This window comes from Penicillium rubens, assembly GCF_028828025.1.
Source record: "Penicillium rubens strain IBT 27055 chromosome Unknown utg000004l_segment0_segment0, whole genome shotgun sequence".
Lineage (NCBI taxonomy): Eukaryota > Fungi > Ascomycota > Eurotiomycetes > Eurotiales > Aspergillaceae > Penicillium > Penicillium rubens.
In genome coordinates this window covers 1,415,391-1,434,128 of record NW_026890602.1, presented here as the reverse complement: position 1 = coordinate 1,434,128, position 18,738 = coordinate 1,415,391, and the positions used below count along the sequence as shown (strand labels likewise).

The window sequence follows — 18,738 nt, the reverse complement described above, 5'->3', positions numbered from 1 at the left end:
CAATCCTCGAAATTGCCTGGATCCTATCTGCAACTGGTGATCAATATCGAAGCTTTGGCATGGATCAATGAGGGATACCGGGTTGAAGACCAAGGACGATTTCAAAGTTCCTGGGGTTAGGAGCAATTGGCAAGATGGTTGTGCCTTCTCCTCTATATTCTGATATTTGCGGTTGTCACGAGTGTCACGAGTGAGCTTCTTATCGATATCGGCTTCATGACGGCTACTACTCAGCCTATCGGTTTGCCGAGGTGTCTGGGTATCTCACTTCTTCTTCACCCGACCTTCACCTGCCACCTCCCACCTGCCACCTGTCGCTCTTCATCTTTTCTATCACCAGAGGAACCCTCTGTGCCTTGGCTTTTCTCATTAGCCTCTTACGCATCCTTTACATTTCATCCACCCACTCTATCGAACACTTTCACTGCGTCCTCATTCGCCAATCATGTCTTTTCCAAACCTGGACGCCGGATCAATCGTTGAGCACTGGGCGCAGGGTAGCGAAGAGCTTGCACGAAACAAAGGACTGATGCGGAGCTATTATGATGATTATGATGTGACCATGAGTGATGCTGATATGGCCTCCCCTGTCAAGAGTGATTGTACTATGGCCTCTCCTATCAATGCTCCTTGGGAAGATTCAGACTCGGGCGTGGATTTCCCTGACGATATTTCCATGCATTCTGTCGGAGATGTCACTGATGCGCATCAAGATCATCTGTCGGGCGATTCTGAGTCAGACTTCTTTTCCATGGGAGAGTACTTTTACGAGTATTACACCGAGATCCATGGTCCTGAAGGATTGCCTGGCCTTCGGGTTCACTTGCTTTCCACCCACATCTTCAAGTCGTTCACTTTTGCGACCAGCCCAACAATTAGCGAGAGCCAGGAAGATCATGAGATGGAGGAAAGCATATTTGAAGGCTCATTCACTAACGACAACATTAAGATGATGTTTGTCTCCGGAGAAACAGCAGAGCCGTCTCCTGAGACTACCACTTTGATTGAAGACATCACCCGCCAACAAGTGGTCGAAATTGTGAGTACTACGAATTCTACTTGAAGGACCCTTGTCACTAACGATAAATTAGCTGACCCGCAGTACTGCCTTGGCAACCCGCCGCGGAGTTCGCTCGATCTCTACTGACGACCTAATTTTCCTGATTCGCCACGATAAGGCCAAGGTCTCCCGTCTGCGAACCTTCCTGTCCTGGAAGGACGTCCGTAAGAATGTCAAGGACTCTGACGACAAGGGTGGTGGTGACGCCGCCGACTTCGCTGCCGCCGACGATGCGGCTGGTGTTGTTGCAGGGCCCCAAGACGTGGCCCCCAAGCCCAAGAATAAGCGCGCCAAGGTCGGACTTGCATGGGATGTCAACAGCTTCTTCTCAGTCCAGGTCCCCGAACGTGAGGACGAAGAAGATGAAGAGGAGGAGGAGCAGAACTATGCGACGCTCCAGCGTCTTGCTGCCGCCGATGAACGCACCCGCCACATGACAAAGGAGGAGTATGTATTCTGGTCCGAGTGTCGCCAGGCTTCCTTTACCTACCGCAAGAGCAAGCGTTTCCGCGAGTGGGCAGGCTTCGGCGTCGTGACCGAGTCCAAGCCGAACGATGACATCGTCGACATCCTCGGATTCCTCACCTTTGAGATCGTCCAGACCCTGACCGAGGAGGCACTCAAAGTTAAGGAGCGCGAAGACAACGAGAAGCACCGTCGCGGTGGCGCCGAAGCTGGTGAGAACCTCAAGAAGCGGAAGCGCGAGACCGGCCTGTTCGACCCGCCCGAGGAGGGCCGCACTCCCATTGAGCCGCGGCACGTTCGCGAGGCCTTCCGCAAGCTGCAAGCTACTCCCCAGAGGTCCATCGCTATGCTGCTACACAACGGCCGTGTTCCTTTCCACCACGGTCTAGCTTTGGTGGGTCTACATTACCATTATCTGTATGTTCTTATGCTAACAAAGTCACCAGGTTTAAATCCTTTCTCACTTCGGCGTCAATTCCAAATTGACGCCCCTTCATGAATTACGTGCATTGCAGCGGGAGTTTGGGGACGATACCCAGTTTTACCTTGTTTCAATTGATGGCGACGGTGTTAAGCTCCCTTGGGTCTTCTTCCTGAATTCACTCTTTGTTTACTTTAGTGTCTGAATAGTTTACGTTGTACCTTTCTCCTAAATCCGTGTGCACTGTATCTTCGGTCTATGTAGTTGCTTTGGCCGATCAATTCCACATAAATTGTAAGAGAATGAACTTTTGCGACAAGTATCACCAACGTCTCTCATTAGAAATCCCATTCTTTTCTTTCTATCCCATTACCGAGCTACGCGAGACTCTTGGTACGGATCGGCAGACAATTTCCAAGAGGATAGTAGATGCTATTTGGCATTCAATATGACTATACGCTAGTCCAGGATGATGTATGACTGGACGACAAACAGCCGGACCACAAGTATGATATGAATCGGCAACCGATCGTATTAGATGTAGATGATATCATGACTGCCCCCGAAATTGTGATCCAATATTGTAACTTTGTTGACCTCGATCCTTCGAAGTTGAAGTTCAATTGGAAGCCGATGGAGAGCGACGAACTGGAAAATATAGACCCGGAATTCCTCAGAATAAAAGACACGCTCCACACATCTGATGGAGCGAGGCAGGGTAGAGTTGTGGCTGGTATCGTGCTGGAAAATGTCAAATGGAGACAGGAATTTGGCGGCACAGGAGCGGCGAAGCTTGTGGGTGGGTGCAAGCTGCTATGCCTGATTATGATTACATGTGGGCGAGAGGGCTCACTCTTCCTAATTGAAAGAGTGTCATGTTATCGCAAAGCAATAAGGAATACACGGGGAAATTAATTGGCTTAATGCATAATATGACAAAATAGAAAGACATTCCGGTACGATCAAAATATCTCTCAAAGCTTGGAAGATGTCATTTTCATTAAAGCATTATATACCTTATAGAAATGAGGACGTACTCTTCCTTCGGAGTGAAGTACACTTATTCCTGATGCGTCTGGCGCCCTACAAAGACTAGTTAGCATATTTGCTGCACGTATTCATAATATCAAAAGAGGAAGAAAACATACACTCAGCCAATTCCTGCATACTCAACTCTCGAATGCCATTGACATGAGGCACGTTGCCTTGGACAGCACCCTTAATACTTTCAACAGCACGTCCAAGCAGGCCCTTGTGCGGGACAACATGCGTGGCTAACTTGGCCTGGAGTTTAATAACGCCAATCCGGGGATCTGAGGGTCCACCGTCATGGACACCATCTCCCATATCGCCAAGCCATGCCTTGAGTGTGGGCGAGTAGTACTTCTTCACGGTGGCGGGATCACCAACCACTGACGCAGTGCCTGAGATGGAGGCCCAGGCTCCGGTGACAGGGTCGAGGAAGGACATGTTTGTTTCTTGTGGGTGCACAGTAAGATCCATTGTTTTGCCAGAGAAGAGGTTTGTGTGGAATATGAGGTCGATGCCACCGTTCTCCTGGTTTGGGTAATGGATTAGCATGTTTCTCCTTTAATTGTGGCTCAAGACATACAGTTGCGGCTAACGCCATGCATCGCGAGGCCAGATAGTCGCCCTCTGATTGCTTGGTTGTCAACATGCCAAATTTAACTTGAGAGATAAATTCGACCAGGTCTTCGATCTTCTCAGGGAGAGGAGGGTCTTCGAAGTTCTGGGTCTTGTAGGGGTCCACGGGGTGGTTGCCCGTCTTGGTGTTGATAGTGGCATCTGCTGTAGACATCTTTGTGTAATGTTCGAATGATGAAAGATATATTAAAGGTAGAGAGTCTGAGCAATATAGAGGGCGAAGCTATATATACATGTAGGAAGTATACACGGTCGTCAATGTGACGTCACCGATAAGATCCTGATTAGGGCTGGGATTCTCAGATGAGGTCAAATTCAAGTTCACTGCATCACAGCACATGGAAAGCTTGCAATCTGTGGAGATCATAACTCCACACCTCTGACTCTGTGGGGATGTGCCTCGACATGATCCATTTGGATTCTCCGCATCGAATATTCTGCGAATCTCCATTACATCATGCCGATGCAAAATGCGCTTTGGAAACACCGTTGTGTACAGTGTAACATGAGTGATTTTTCGTGAGATTGCTAGGTCGCGTGTCAAGTCATTCTCATGCCAAAGAGGCCACTGTCCATACATTGGGACATGCCAGTTCGACTTCGTGGTTGATGGTCGGCATCGTTAACTAACTTCCGAGTTCTGCTCTCAATGAGCAGTAATGCAGTTTCCTCTCAATCTACTATCGAGGTGCCAAGTACTGGCGAGTTGAATCAGCAAGGTCTCCAAACCACATACAAGCAGCCATGCAGGACAATGTCTCACCTCTGGGCCAGATGCCACAGCAAATTAAACAGAACAGCCATAATGCCAATTATAAATGCTATGCAACAAGATATCAGCCGATGTTTCTATCGGACGAGAACAAGATAGAGCTAAAGTGATAGCGGACCTTCATGCCCCCAGCTTTCCATCACCTTGACAGCTCTCCTTTTCCCCAGTGCTTTCACTTTGAACCAAGCGGGCACCAAATCCGAGCGGCAAGTCTGGCCATTCACAAGCAGACAGCCATTCCTGACCGGGCGACACTCAAGATGCCACCGACGACGCTCCATAATGCCGCGCACACGTCCATTGCAAAAGGACTCGTCAGTGCTGAATGAGCACTTCTCCATGGGGCATTCCAATTTACGCTCAAACCGCTCGAGGAGCCAGTCAACCTTCAGCCGCACGCCTGTGTTCACTATCGAGTAGAAGTGGCGACTGCTGTGTTTCAGAGCTAGGGCGTCTGGGTAGGAAAGGTAGGTACTTATTTGGAGGTGGAGTTCGGAGGGGAGGGTCGTTAGATTGGCGCTGATGGGCTGAGAGCTTGACGGGTGTTGGGATGGCTCCATTTTTTTGAACTTGATTTCTGAGGCTGTTGGTTGTAACTCAATTGTGTACATTCGATGTGACGGATATTGCTCATCTTATACGAGCTCGCCTTATACGAACGGAACCGAAAACTGCTGCCTGAAGTTACAGCCACTAACACTAACAAGCTCGTATTTATCCAGATCATCAAATGCTCAATTAGTCCAAATAATTGCCTGTTTCCAGCCTCCTGGGGGCTACGTATACATGTAGTTAAAGATGATGTGGTCGTAAAATCATCCCTACTTGTAACGGTGCCTAAGAAGTACCAAGTCCTTGATATTAATTAGGTCTACAACATCGACAATAAACAACTTTGGAAAACTTAGAATAACCCTTGGAAAGACAACATTTGAAGATGTATTTAGCTATTGTAACTATTCCAACCTTAGGCGGGTGGAATTCAGGATCGCTGACATAATCTTCAACATCGGCCTCAAACCGACCTCAACCTTGGAAGCTCCAACTTTTAAAGATCGCCACTCACCAACCTCCACTACATCTCCCCAAAACAATTATCCACCTCAATCACAAATATGTCAGGACCAAACGCCTACGGCACCCCGGTGTCGGACACAGCCTTCCGCAAAACCTGGGACCGTGAAGAATACGCCAAAAAAGCGGCAGACGATGAAGCAAAGCGCAAAGCCGAAGGCAAAGCCCGCTACGAAGCGAAGCTACTGGGCAAGAAATACCACGCACCAGTCGACTACAGCATGCTCGAGGATACCACAGCCCGAAACCAACGCCTGGACGTCGCGTCCATGGTGGGAAAGACGATGATTGTGCCCGCAGGCGCGGGGATGGGCAAGCGCGGCCGCAGCGCCGGATTTTACTGCAAGGACTGTGATCTTACCTTCAAGGATAACTTGCAGCTTGTGGAGCACTTGAACAGCAAACAACATTTGATTGCGACGGGGCAGAGTGGCGAGGTGAAGAGGGCGACGGTTGAGGACGTGCGCTTGCGGTTGAGAATGCTTGCGCATCGGAAGCGTCAGAGGGATGAGGAAGAGCGCAAGGCTTGGCAGCTTGATCTAGGGCAGCGCCTTAAGGAACGGGAGGAGATCGATGCTAAGGAGAGGGAGGAGAAGCGGCGCAAACGCAATGAGAAGCGGAAGAAGGATAAGGTTAAGCGGGAGGAGGACGATAGCTGGGAAGGTCGGTTGGGAATTATTTCTTGAGCGTTGTTCTCGGGGTGCGCGTTCTGTTCTTGATACCCATGGTGTTTTGGCATATTTTCCAGGCTTTGTTCTTTTACTGATCATGTTCCTTCATGTGCAATATTCGCACTTCCAAAATTCAAATTGCAAGCTAAAAATCTAACAAGGGTTCTCCAACACCTAGCATAACGCCTAATATGCAAATCATATCATCCGAAAACATATTATGACTGTTAATTCAGTCGATGCACTCGATAGCTTCGAGTCGCTGCATTGCTCGGCCACCTTCTTTCTCGAATTGGCCGACAAGTCGTTCACATTCTCTCTTTAGTCGTTCTTCGCCATTCTTTGCATTCCACACGACCCATTCTTGTACCGTCATCTTCTTCTCTGGGCTAGTCAAGCCGGCTTTCACGCCTTTGAAAAGTCCAGATAGATCTGCGTTTTCCTTGTCGCTGGCTTCCCCAAAGAGAACTTCATCAATATCCACCGGTGTCCATGGGTGGCCAGAAGGTCCGAATCCGCCATTGGCATTGCGCTTGGATGGCGATGGGGTACTAGCTGCCAGAGGCACCCGGAACTCGGGATGCTTGGGTGTTGAATGAACTGGTGGGCGGGATGCTGAGGGCCGTGACGATGGAGGCCTGTTTTCCGCATCTGATGACTGAGGTGATAGTGAGGGAGTGTTTTGGTGAGCTGGCGGAAGTGGTGAAACTGCCCGGTTAGAGCGTTTTGAATCCCGCCGAGACTCATGCACTTCGTGGGGGGAGGTCTGGCTTTGGACTAGGGTCTCTGCAAGATGCTGTTCGTGGGGAATATCGCTGTACCGTTTGGCGGTCTTTGGCGGTAGACTGGGTGTCTTTCGATGGGATTGTGGCTCGGGAGACATTTCTTGTGGAGTGGGGGAAGGCTCCTGGGGAGATTTAACCATCTCAAGCTGGTCAGGCAAATCATCCGTAGTCTCAAATTCATCATCATGTTCTTCGACCGACGGTTCGGCACGATGTTCTTCGACTGGTCGTTCATGAACAGGAGCCTGCTCCTCCTTTTTCTCGGATTTCTTGGATTTCTTCTCTTTAGTTGATGTGGCATCCTTCTTCTTGGAAATCTTCTTCGATTCAGCCTTGGCCATTGGCTTTTCGGGCTCTGGTGCATCCTCCGGCTCCTTGCTGACGATCTCAACAGAGACGAAAGAGTCATGACGCTCGGGATCATCGTGAACGTCGGGAGCCCTGAGTTCTAAAGATTCTCGAGGCTCTAGCGACTGTGCTTTTATCGCCTCTTCAGTCTTAGTCTTCTTTGTCCCCTTTTTCTTGGATCCTTTGGCCGGCTTGGCCTTTTGGGCTGGCGGTTCAGGTGCCTCCGGTTCGTCATCAACCGGTTCCACATGAGGATCGGAATGGTCTTCGTGATCACTGACGTCCTCTACTTGATTAGCTTTGGTAGGTTCAGGAATTCTAGCCACAGCCTTGGACTTTTTGCTCGATTTTGTCTTCTTCGATGCCCGTGGCTCTGCTGGCTCAGCCTCGATCTCTGGCTCGCGTTCGACAGGTTCGGGGATATCTGCTTCGAGGCCTGCTTCAATTGCCGCCTCGATCTCTGAGTCACGAGGGGCTCGCGCTTTTGACGTGGCTTTGGATGCAACAGGCACATCAGAGACCTTGCGGGCCTTGGACGCTCTCTTTTTCGTGGGCTTGCGACCTCTACTGGTTTCTTCTTCCGAAACAGCGCCGTCCACTGGCCCTGCGTCCGCCATTGCGGAATCACTGTCTTCGTGATTGTAGTTGCGAGCAATGCTGCTGCTCCGTGTTTTTGTAGCGCGTCTCTTCGCTGGGGGCTGTGCTGGCGGCTGCGATGGCTCTCTCTCCTCCAGGGCATCTGGTTTGGGTTCATCCTTGATATCCTCACTGGCCCTCTTCTTTCCTCTGCCTGCACGTTTGGGTTTGGTAGGCTCTGGTTGGGCGACTTCTTCAATGTCGGCCTCAGCTTGGTTTTCCACCTCCACAGACTCTTCCTTCTTAGTCTTGGTCCCCCTTGATTTGCTCTTGGGTGCCTTCTTTGTGGATTTGGATTTTGTGGCGGCTTGGGACATGATGCTCTGGTCCATCGAGTCATCCATTTCCATATCGGGCGCTTCCGTTGTAACTGGGTCAACAGATTGAGTTGAAAGCCGGGAGGACGCCTTAGAAACCCGAGGTTTCTTAGCACGAGTGGATTTGCTCTTCTTTCCTGGAGGCTGGGCGAAGACAAAGAACGAACAATCTGAGGAGCGGCGATAGTGTTCGTCACTGGGCTAAGTTAGCAACTGTCCAACTGGGAAAGAGCGACGAATACCCACAATGGGTCGTCCTTGGGCTCCCAGCCATCCAAAGACAACTTGCAATAGACACAACTGGCCAAGTCATTGCTCTCGTCTGTAGGGCAGAAATACCATCCGGCTTCAACCATCTATCGTCGTTGTGAGCCAAAATAACATGAATACTGTGAAGTTATGCCTTACCTTGTCCGACTGGCATACCCAGCCCTTTTTCCCATCGTGAGGCCATGCCGCGCCAAATGTCGCCAGTCTCGCCTGTGTGATCCGGTCACCCGTAGGGTCTTCAATCGAGGCGGGGTTGGAGCTGCTCTGTTGGAGGTCCATCATGATAGCCCATCCGCAGTCAGGCGCATGCTTGAGATGCTCCGTAATCGGATTGTCGTCCTCCTCCCAGCCATCCAACGCCCGGTGGCACTCGAAACATGTTGTGTTGTCGGGATTTGTCTCGTATGGTTTGTAGTAGAATCCGGCGTGCGCCAACTAGAATCCCAACAAGTCAATCACCTTGAAATTGGCGTTTAATCTCTCCGAGGAATTACATACCTCAGCTGGTGAAGGTCGCTGGTGCGGCCATGTAATGGCTTTGGGTGTTTTTGTGCCGGAAGATCTGCGCTTCTCCGGCTTCAGCACTATGTCGAAGCTGGCTAGGCGGGCCGCAAAGGTATCCATTTCAGAGCCCATGGCGAGGTATCAGAGGATTTAAAGATAACTGATACTAATTCCCGACATGTAAAGAGACCTTTCGCGGAGGAAGTAGGTGAATATTGTCGAAAGAGCCGTTGTTGTTGGTCCTCCGCGTCTGTTTACTTTTGGTTGTTATGCACCCTTGCACACGCGTCCACGTGACCCTTACTCAGCACCCGAATTAGAACCGGGGAGTACGTCAGAGCCGGAAATGTTGACGGAGCGCCCAAATTCACTTCACTTCAATTCACTCATTTGCTTTCTATGCGGGCCCTTTGACTTGATTCCATTACTGCGCTACGCGCCCCGATTCCTTTTATCCGAACCTTAATCATGCCGGGAGTAACAGTATGTCAGATCCCCCACTGTACCCGATGATCCCGCTACAACTTATCTGCTTAGATGGTTGCTTCTCGTGGAGCTAACCCCAGCTCCCTCTGGCGCTCTCGCACCCTTCTCTCATCTCCACGTGTTGTTCCTTCTTCTGCTCGTTTTTTGTCGTTCAATTGTCGTTCGATTACTCCCTACAATGGCCGACCCTCCGCAAACAACAGCGCTTCGACATCGCATCTGCTATGCAAGGTGACCACCAACAAGTCATCCTCCTCATTCTCGACGTCTTCATCTTCACTGTTACCCGAAAACTGGGACGAGAATCCAGACTTGTCAATTACCAATTTCTCGGAACTTCCCTCTAAGGATTTTGGAGTCAACCAGCACATGATCATAAACCAGGATTTCAAGGAGGCATTGCGAATGATCCTTTGGCAGTTCAAAGCACCAATTCGATATGCATTTGCCTATGGTTCGGGTGTATTTCCACAGAATGGAAGCGGAGCTCCGTCTAGCTCGCTGCACCCCTCAGCACCCACAGCCATCCAAAATATGCAAAAGGGCTCCGGGAAGATGATTGATTTCATTTTCGGAGTTTCATACTCCCAGCATTGGCATGATATCAATATACACCAACACCGTGATCATTATTCTGGATTGGGCTCGCTGGGGTCGTACACGGTGTCCCAAGTACAGGACCGCTTCGGCGCGGGGGTCTACTTCCATCCTTATATCACCGTAAACGGGACAATGATCAAATATGGTGTAGTAAACCTGGATACGTTATGTCGGGACCTCACCCAGTGGGACACAATGTATCTCGCTGGTCGTTTGCAAAAGCCCGTCAAGATCTTGCGGGACCACCCGAAGGTGCGATTGGCTAACCAAATGAACTTGTTGTCTGCTTTGCGAGTTGCACTGCTGTTACTGCCAGAGAAATTCAGTGAGTTCGAGTTATACAGCACAATCGCAGGTATGAGCTATATGGGAGATCTACGCATGGCCCTCCCCGCCGAGGACCCCGGAAAGGTGCGAAATATTGTTTCCGGACAAATGGCGCACTTCCGCCGACTCTATGCACCACTCATTGAAAATCTGCCCAATGTCACTTTCCAGGACCCCCGCTGCAGCAACGAAGATTGGATCGATGATCCAGACGCCATCTTAGCCATGGCGCAAGATATGGATCCAGTGATGCGTGGTAACATGGTTCGTCGTCTGCCTGAATCTTTCCGGCAAAAGTTGTACTTCCAGTATCAATCTCGCTTTGGAATTCCGGGCGCCGATTTCAATAAGATGATGCAGGAGAGCAAGGATTCGGACGAGGTTCTTCGCCGGCCTGAAGGCGGTTCGTTCGAACGACGGATTGCTGGAGATGATTACCTTCAGGAGGAGGTCTCCAAGTCCATTGAGAAGACAATCCGTTGGCCAAGTACTGTCCAGACGATCAAGGCACCGTTCACGGCAGGCCTTGGTAAAAGTTGGACTTACCTTATGGAGAAACGCCAGAAGCACAAGAAGTCCCAGATGGCAGCCGCTTCAGCACTTGAAACACCCCCTGGAGCGAAGAAGCCCACCCAAGCACCGAAGTCCTCGGAGCCGAAGGAGACAAAGAAAGAATAGGTGACTCAAGTGTAATTGACAAATAGCCCTGAGTTGCAGGCATGTGGCATATGGAGGCGTTGTGGATTTTTGTGACCCGTGTATCAAAATCATGGACGATGTATCTTGTATCTGTGCATCGGCAGGAAATGTTTATCACGCCCAATATATACATAGGACTATATAGAGCCTTTCATTTGTGGAATACACCAAGGAGATTCAATTTCTATTGTTCTTATTTCTTTTTCTTCTCTAATACGCAACTGTGAACCCTTGTGTGTGTTATCCCTCAAGCAGGAGCTGTTTAAACCCTTCGTGCTATAAAAAGACCAAAGCTTTTTTTTTTTTTTTGTTAGACCAGGGATCAATGTAGTAATATATAGAATCTGTTCATTCGTGATATCGAGAAGTGTGCTGTAAAAGAGTCTAAGAAAGGGCCGATATTACATACTGAGTGTACCCAGGTATCATCGAATGAGACAGATATTGGCTTGATATGTCCTTGAGGTTGAAAGAAAATCTACCCGGAGCTACCAAGCAGATAGCAGGGCGGACTACATGGCCACCTAGAATATGACTTTTTCAAATGCTTCCTGTAGCCCTCTACTCCCTAACCACGCCTCCAGCGCTTGCATATCACCCCGATTAGCCCGCTGTCCACCTCGCTCTCCTAGCGAGTCCGTAATTTCCTCCATCCCAGAAAACACCCTCTGAACACCCTCTGTCTCTCGAAACCTCTCGCTGACCTTTTTCTGATGACTAGGAATATCACCCCAGGAATGCGTCTTGATAAAACTCATATAAGAGTCGATATCAGGCGAAGCCCCCTCAAGACACAATACGCCCGGCTTGCCCGCAAGCACAAATCCCGTCAGAGCATACCCCGGTGCGAGGTTGACCATATCATCCCTCTTTTTGCGGGTTGACAAGGACGGAAAATAGAACCAGACCCGGACAGTTGGCCCTCTGTCTATATCTTCTGGGGCCACGGTCTGAGACTGCTTGTCTTCAAGAAAGCGGCTGGCTTCTGCTTGGATGTATTCAAATGCCTCTAAAGCATCATCGCCTTGCGGTATTGAGGCAGTCAGTCCAGCAACTTCGGCTCTTGACATCCATTCTGGTTGTCGAAGGGAATATCCCAATGACGGTGACTGGTCAAGTGTCTCTGGATTATCACATTGAAGTGGCACAGAAATATTGACTTGTATTGTTCTGTCTCCATCTGCAATTGGTAGACAGACGGTGAGAGAGAGACTTGAGGGAATTTTAGGAGGCGTAGAGGTCGGATTCTCGCACCAGTCGCGGAGTCTCTCGACGCACTGTGTTGTGGATTCGGGGATTTCCAGCTCGTCTGGGGACGGGAACATCGCCATTAGGAGGTCAATCGCGGACAATTGGGCCTCCATGATATCCACCGGTAAGAGGGATGGTTCTTTATAGGCCATTTCGTCGCTAAAGACGTAGGAGCCGCCAATATCAAAGAGCTTGCGTGAAACTGAGTGCTGAGTGATTTGCGGCTTTTGATATGTTCAAATCGGAAATGTGTGGGATAAGCAATTGTGGCTCTGGCTTGTAGGCGTCGAAAGTAAACGTGCTGGCAGAGCACAGTGACCTAGAGAATCGGACGCTTGATTTCTTTGGCACACCTTTTGTTCGACCTCACCGATTGAGGTCTCGAAATTACCTATCTTGGATGCACTCAGGGCCGACCTCGGCCCGGAGACAACCTCTTATGTAATCACTTATGGGGATGGATCCATTCCAACCTAGAAGCCCTGTTACCCAGGTGGAGGCTGTACATATACTCCCGAGGCGAAGTCGACCATTGGAGATCTGAAAATGACAGTGGGATGTCTTTGTTTTGAGTATTTCCTTTAATTGTTGCATCATTCGCAAAAATTGCAGAAAAATACGCAGTGGAAAAAGGTGTACAAGCGTAACAGCATAACCTTAGCTGCACACCTGTCCGGTCCACCGGACCCCGATTGTCTGTCGTTGAATTCATGAAAACCGTCTCTGCTCGGCCGCTGAGGTAACAATAGTTGCTAATAATGGGGCCGGATAATCGAGCAATTTCCCTGGTTGCTGGCTTGCTGACGCGCCCATGGGGGCCAGGGTCCCCGTCACAGGCGTGGTTAGTTTTCCGACTCTGAGTCGGCATCTCTACATGACATAAAGAATGATCCCATCCAGGGGGAATTCTCTAGCACTTACCTTGTTTGAGTTCCCAGATTCTAACTGGAGGAATTTGAGAGTAAGGATGTGTTGGGTTGGAAGATCAGTCCAGCTTTGGAAGGCAGCCTCGGAAGGTCACGAGGAAGGTGCTCCCTGGGAAAGCATCCACCTGTGTAGGGTAGGCACGGTGAATGTGCTGTTGGAGATTTATAGGATACCCTGGACATGCACTGGGGAGATGGAGGAGGAGAAACTGTTGTTATTCAAACTAGCAAAAGAAGGCCTTTTTATAGAGGCATAAAACAAGAATAGATGGCCACTTATGCAGCCGTGGTCTTCTCGGGTAGTCTTTTTATACGTCCTTTTAGTCGTCTTTTTGGGTAGTCTCTTTAGACGTCTGGTTATGTAGATATCTATCTTCTCCCCGTTCCCAGTTTATTAGACAGCAGAAAATGGCCGAAAAAAGGGTTAATTTGTGAAAGCGACTCGTCTATAACCTTTCTATTGTCTAACAAAGTAAAACTTTCAAACCGGAGCGAGTCCAATGCTGTAAATCAACCATGACCTATCAAGGTCTCTATGAAAAAAGGGATTCGCAAGATTAAAGACAGTTGAGAAAAGAAAAAAACATGGAAGTAAGCGTACACGAGTGAAAACTCAGGAGAGCACAAACCAAAATAAGAAAATATTAGCAGGTCCTCTATCCCTTCGTGCCTTTCTTACTCCTCGGGACGCGGAAAATCTTGTAGAAGACAATGGCTCCGATGGTGTTGACAACAACGTAAACCCACAGGAGACCAAAATCTCGCCATCGGTTGCCGAATTGGATGCTGAGACTTTCCAAATACTCTGTGGTGTTCCCCATGGTGCAGAAATTGCAATTGCCCTGAGCACCGGGGTTCAGCAAATATCCTGAGTTCGCGGAAATATAATCCTGCATATACTCCCCACAGGTCATTCCAGCTGGGGCTGCGAATGACAGAACTTCGTTGTCGGCACAATGCATAGGAGCCTCGCCGATGGCTCCAGACAAGAAGGACGATACCATATAAGTCAAGGGGTTGACCCGGTACATGAATATCCAGAAGCGTGGCAGATGAGCAGGACCGGCGAGAATACCGCAGAAGACGTACATCAGGATGAACATGATATTGGAAAAGCTTGATGCAATCTCTGGACTATCCATGCCTGCAATCAACATGTGTGCGAATGAACTGGCGAAGAGGAAGGCCGCCCAAATAACCAGAATTGTTTGGGTACCCCGAGAATGGACCGCGTCTGTATACTCTGCATTGCGATAAAAGCCGACGGGGTAGTACCAGACGAGGAAGCAAAAGATTGCCATGACCTTATAGAAGTTACCGCATTAGCGAGAGAAGAAAGTTGACTACAACAAGGGCAAGACTTACCGTATTCCACATGAACTCGATGGCAATATTGGATAAAATGAAGGCTTGCCACATATAAGTCTTTGACTGCCGTTCTCGGGACTCATAGAGCGTGCGCTGTGTGACGAACGACGGGAGGATTTGGAGGACAAGTTGGACAATCACAAACAGAAAGACAAAGACACCAAACATCTGGTTCTGTAGACCCTGCTTGGTATTTTCCGCCTTGAACAGAGAGAATCCGATAAAGAGAGCCTGGTGAAATAGAATTAGACATCATCAACTGTAAGCAGGCGAACAAATACTTACACTTCCAATGGTCAACAAGGCTTTGGAATAAACGTAGGAAGGAGTTCGCCAGTACTGCTGGAATACACGACGTCCAACATGGGTGAGCTGCTCAGAGAAAGGCGCTGCAAATTCCGCATAGCTAGATTTATCACCTGGATCCGATACAGGTGACAAGTTGTTGGCCAATTCGCGCAGTTTAGCAAGTTCACTTCGCACTGCTAGGTATTCAGGACTGTTTCTCCACACGGCAGGCCAGTCAATATCTGTTGCCTGTGCTCCGCGTGCAGCTCCGATGACCTCGAGCATGTGTTCTGCTGGGTTGCGGCCTGGAGGACAACTAGAGCCGCCATTGCGGACAAAGTAATCCATAAGGGCTTTTGCTCCTTGACCGACCTCTCCGAAATAGACTGTTTTGCCTCCCTTGGCGAGTAGAAGGAGTCTGTCAAAGCGCTGGAACAGCATGGCAGACGGTTGGTGAATTGTGCAAAGAATCGCCTGTCCATTCTTTGTCAGAGTTTCCATAAGGTTGCAAATCGACCAAGAGGTTTGGCTGTCTAAGCCAGAGGTAGGTTCATCGAGAAAAAGTAGCAGCTTGGGACGCGCAGCCAGTTCGACGCCGATTGTGAGGCGTTTCCGTTGTTCGACGTTGAGACCCTCACCTGGAACTCCGACTATAGCTTCAGCGTATTCTCTCATGTTCAAAAGATCGATGACTGTCTCCACGTAGGCCAACTTTTCGGCGCGGCTGAACTGAGGTGGCTGTCTCAACAAGGCACTGAATTCCAGCGCTTCCCGTACGGTCGTCGTGTGAAGATGCAGGTCCTGCTGTTGAACATATCCGGTTTTGCGTTGGAAAGTGCCATCCCGGGGTCGACCATCGACAAGCATGTCTCCTCCGACAACCCCGACAGTCGTGCGACTCGCCAATACGTCCAGTAAGGTGGTCTTACCCGCACCGGAGACACCCTATAATAGTATTGTTAGTCTGCAATTCAGCCTATGCGTGTGGGGCAGATTAGGTTACCATGAGTGCTGTCAATGTCCCTGGCCGGATCCATCCATCAACATGATCCAGAATGCGCCTCTCCTCGCCTTTGATCTCAACACTGTACGTGACATTTTCCCAGTGAAAGATTGAAGTTTGCTTCTCAACCCCGGCAATGGTTCCAGTCGCATCATTGGCGGGCTTCTCATTTTGTACCACGGCGCTTGAACTTTGCTCCTCGTCGCTCTGATATCGCTTTGATCGGGCTTGCTGAGCTTTACCACGGCGGAAGACGAGAACCTCACCCTTGGAACGCTCAGATGATACCAGCTCGGTGGTAACCAAGTGGCAGACTGCGAGGAAAATAGAGATGGCGATGATAATCCCGAAATTCCGCCAGCGATGGCTGTTCTCATATCCAAATGAGGAGCGGACATAATCTGTACCTTGAACGACATCTGAGCCCGGAACCGCTCCTATTGTCGAACAAACCCTTTGTTCACCCGATACATTCTCGTACCCTGGTCCGGACGGAACAAATGAAGTGCAGAGGAATTCTCGTCCATGAAACTCATTGACCATCACGGCTTCAAATCCATACGAGACCGGGTTCAGCCATCGCAGCCACGACGCCCAGCCACGCATGTAGCTCACGGGAATGGCAAATCCCGTGTAAAGCACAAGGACAAGCAGGATAATGGACGAGGGGGCAAGAGCTTGGTCGATCGATTTCGTTAGGGAAGCGAAGAAGCGAAAGAACATTGACATGCCCATCATCATAGAAAAGGACACTAGTAGGAGAAAGAAGAATGGGCCAGGTTCCCTTCGTAGATTTGGCATGAAGTATAGCACGAGATTGGTGAGCAGCGAGTTTGTTATCTTGTACGGCATGTCCATAATCATCGACGAGATGGCCTCAGCGCTAGGGTGGTAGAGCGCATATCGCGCATGCTTTTCCACAATTGTTCGTTTCTCGTACAAGACAAGGATTTCGAGCATGCTGGAGAAGGCACTTAGGAGAACCATCATGAATAAAAGGGCTCCCCGGGAGAAGAACGAGGATGTATCCTTGGGAAGGTTGTAGAACACACTGGCAATGATCAGAGCCTCAAAGAAGTTTCCAATCAACATCGCGAGGGTCACGCTAGGATCGTTCTTGAGCCGTTGAAAGTCCCTCCACAAACAGATGCGAATCTGGCCCCAATAGGACAAAGTATATGGAGATCTTAGCCGTTGCTTGCTTGATTTCTCGGCTTTCCGGGAGGACGCAAAGCGGTCGAAGTCCGCTGCATTGAATGGGTGCTCATCGGTGTACTGCTTGATCTCGAGCAGAAGTGCCTGACGTTCAGGACTCTCTTTCCATCGCTGTGCGAAATCTTCCGAGGTTCTCGGCACTTGGTTCTCAAAACCTGGCTTGATGACGCGCTCCTCAGGGCTCGACATTGAGGTCAGAAAATCAGGCGTCGTCTGGGCCTCAGGGCATACAAATCCCAGTCGAGTGAAATACCCTCTGGCTTCTTGGGCGGGGCCAAAATAAATTTGTTTTCCTTCGTAGAGAACCGTGACTTTATCAAAGATCTAGCAGATATGTTAGTATACCTTGGCAAGTCCCGTACTCCTATGTCTGGTATTGTGCTTACGTCGTAGGCCGCCTGGGGAGCTTGATAGATGGCGACACACGAAGTCAAGCCAAAAACATCCCCTTGTGTCCGCAAGGTCCTGCAGAACTCCACGGCATTCGCGCTATCCAAGCCCCGGGTACTGTTATCCCAGCACTGTAAAGGAGCATAGCTTAATGCCGCCTCAGCAATGGTGACACGCTTTCTCTCACCTCCGCTGACACCGCGAACAAAGTCATTCCCAACTTTGGTGTTCACAGTGTGGCTGATACCGAAGGTAGACATGATCACATCTCGTAGGTGAGTGGCGTACTCCTCACGGCTCATTCCCCCAGGGATCTCGCGGGGGGTACGGGCAAGGGCGGCGAAGTAAAGGGTGTCACCCACCGCGAGCTGAGGGTAGTGTGCATCCACTTCCGCAGTATAGATGGCCTCGCCGCGAAAGTTTTTCGACATTTGTTTCGCGGTGATGCCTTGGTAGTTGATGTAGGACGCCGGGTCTACCTCAAACCCGTGGGTCTCCCCTGCGATGGTCTTCAAGAGGGTTGAGCAGCCCGAGCCAGGGGGGCCCAAAACACAGAGTTGTTCGCCGGGAAGCAGCAATCCATCAACGTTCTGCAGGATGTTGATTCTCCGTTTCTTCCCTCCAAACCACTGTTGCGCGAGGGTCGGCAGCTTCAGCGCCGCGTTTCCGACGCTCATCTGATAATCCACCGGACTTCCATAACCGACAACGTTCAAGTTATTAAAAGCAAGACCGGCGACACGCGGCGGAGGGCTATCATTTCCATTGTATCGGGCATTGTAGAAAGCCTCTGCCCAGGCTCTGGCGTTGAATCGAGGACTTTGCGGGTCGAGAGCACTGCCCTTTCTCAGTTCAAAGGGGAGCTCGTGACAGGATTTCTTCTCGCTCAGTGTGCGAGCCAGGTCCGCCACTCTCTCGTCGCTGTTGATTTGTTTACCCGGCAATGGGTCCTTGCCCTCAGAATCAGGTTCGAGGCTATTTGTCCGTGTTCGACCTTCTGAACTGATGTCGTCTCGGCCCCGTGTGGGGGAGTCAGGAGTCGTGTCCATCCTGGTAGAGCCCTGATAAACTTGTAAGAGGTCGTATGTGAGGTCGAATGGAGAGTCTGACCAAAAGCAAGAAGAGACCGAAGAAGGATTATTTATATTATTTATACCAAGCTTCATACTCTTAACAGGTCCAGCTCGAGACCTTTCG

General features: G+C 49.9%; 8 protein-coding genes across 8 annotated transcripts; 3 read left to right on the top strand and 5 right to left on the bottom strand.

Annotated features, from left to right (window-relative positions):
• Positions 1 to 445: 445 nt before the first annotated feature.
• Positions 446 to 1,977, top strand: N7525_010507 (transcriptional regulator SPT3; the record flags this gene model as incomplete). Its single annotated transcript, XM_061215120.1, has 3 exons — positions 446 to 1,039; positions 1,092 to 1,919; positions 1,972 to 1,977. The coding sequence occupies 3 exons, from the start codon at positions 446 to 448 to the stop codon at positions 1,975 to 1,977; spliced, it is 1,428 nt and encodes a 475-aa protein (XP_061067632.1).
• Positions 1,978 to 3,006: 1,029 nt separating this feature from the next.
• Positions 3,007 to 3,765, bottom strand: N7525_010506 (blue light-inducible protein Bli-3; the record flags this gene model as incomplete). The annotated part of the gene is made up of 3 exons (XM_002561511.1): positions 3,007 to 3,029; positions 3,095 to 3,503; positions 3,559 to 3,765. The coding sequence occupies 3 exons, from the start codon at positions 3,763 to 3,765 to the stop codon at positions 3,007 to 3,009; spliced, it is 639 nt and encodes a 212-aa protein (XP_002561557.1).
• Positions 3,766 to 4,484: 719 nt separating this feature from the next.
• Positions 4,485 to 4,943, bottom strand: N7525_010505 (uncharacterized protein; the record flags this gene model as incomplete). The annotated part of the gene is made up of 1 exon (XM_061215119.1): positions 4,485 to 4,943. One exon carries the CDS (start codon positions 4,941 to 4,943, stop codon positions 4,485 to 4,487), a length of 459 nt encoding a protein of 152 aa, XP_061067631.1.
• A 555-nt stretch (positions 4,944 to 5,498) lies between these two features.
• N7525_010504 (U4/U6-U5 snRNP complex subunit SNU23) lies at positions 5,499 to 6,143 on the top strand (the record flags this gene model as incomplete). The annotated part of the gene is made up of 1 exon (XM_002561513.2): positions 5,499 to 6,143. The coding sequence occupies one exon, from the start codon at positions 5,499 to 5,501 to the stop codon at positions 6,141 to 6,143; it is 645 nt and encodes a 214-aa protein (XP_002561559.1).
• Positions 6,144 to 6,360: 217 nt separating this feature from the next.
• Positions 6,361 to 9,120, bottom strand: N7525_010503 (baculoviral IAP repeat-containing protein; the record flags this gene model as incomplete). Its single annotated transcript, XM_002561514.1, has 4 exons — positions 6,361 to 8,410; positions 8,461 to 8,570; positions 8,623 to 8,919; positions 8,983 to 9,120. 4 exons carry the CDS (start codon positions 9,118 to 9,120, stop codon positions 6,361 to 6,363), a joined length of 2,595 nt encoding a protein of 864 aa, XP_002561560.1.
• Positions 9,121 to 9,456: 336 nt separating this feature from the next.
• Positions 9,457 to 11,079, top strand: N7525_010502 (phosphatidate cytidylyltransferase; the record flags this gene model as incomplete). The annotated part of the gene is made up of 2 exons (XM_002561515.1): positions 9,457 to 9,471; positions 9,526 to 11,079. 2 exons carry the CDS (start codon positions 9,457 to 9,459, stop codon positions 11,077 to 11,079), a joined length of 1,569 nt encoding a protein of 522 aa, XP_002561561.1.
• A 545-nt stretch (positions 11,080 to 11,624) lies between these two features.
• Positions 11,625 to 12,503, bottom strand: N7525_010501 (DUF1115 domain protein; the record flags this gene model as incomplete). The annotated part of the gene is made up of 1 exon (XM_002561516.1): positions 11,625 to 12,503. One exon carries the CDS (start codon positions 12,501 to 12,503, stop codon positions 11,625 to 11,627), a length of 879 nt encoding a protein of 292 aa, XP_002561562.1.
• A 1,430-nt stretch (positions 12,504 to 13,933) lies between these two features.
• On the bottom strand, positions 13,934 to 18,590 carry N7525_010500 (putative ABC multidrug transporter; the record flags this gene model as incomplete). The annotated part of the gene is made up of 5 exons (XM_002561517.1): positions 13,934 to 14,581; positions 14,643 to 14,876; positions 14,931 to 15,878; positions 15,937 to 17,475; positions 17,538 to 18,590. The coding sequence occupies 5 exons, from the start codon at positions 18,588 to 18,590 to the stop codon at positions 13,934 to 13,936; spliced, it is 4,422 nt and encodes a 1,473-aa protein (XP_002561563.1).
• Positions 18,591 to 18,738: the final 148 nt, after the last annotated feature.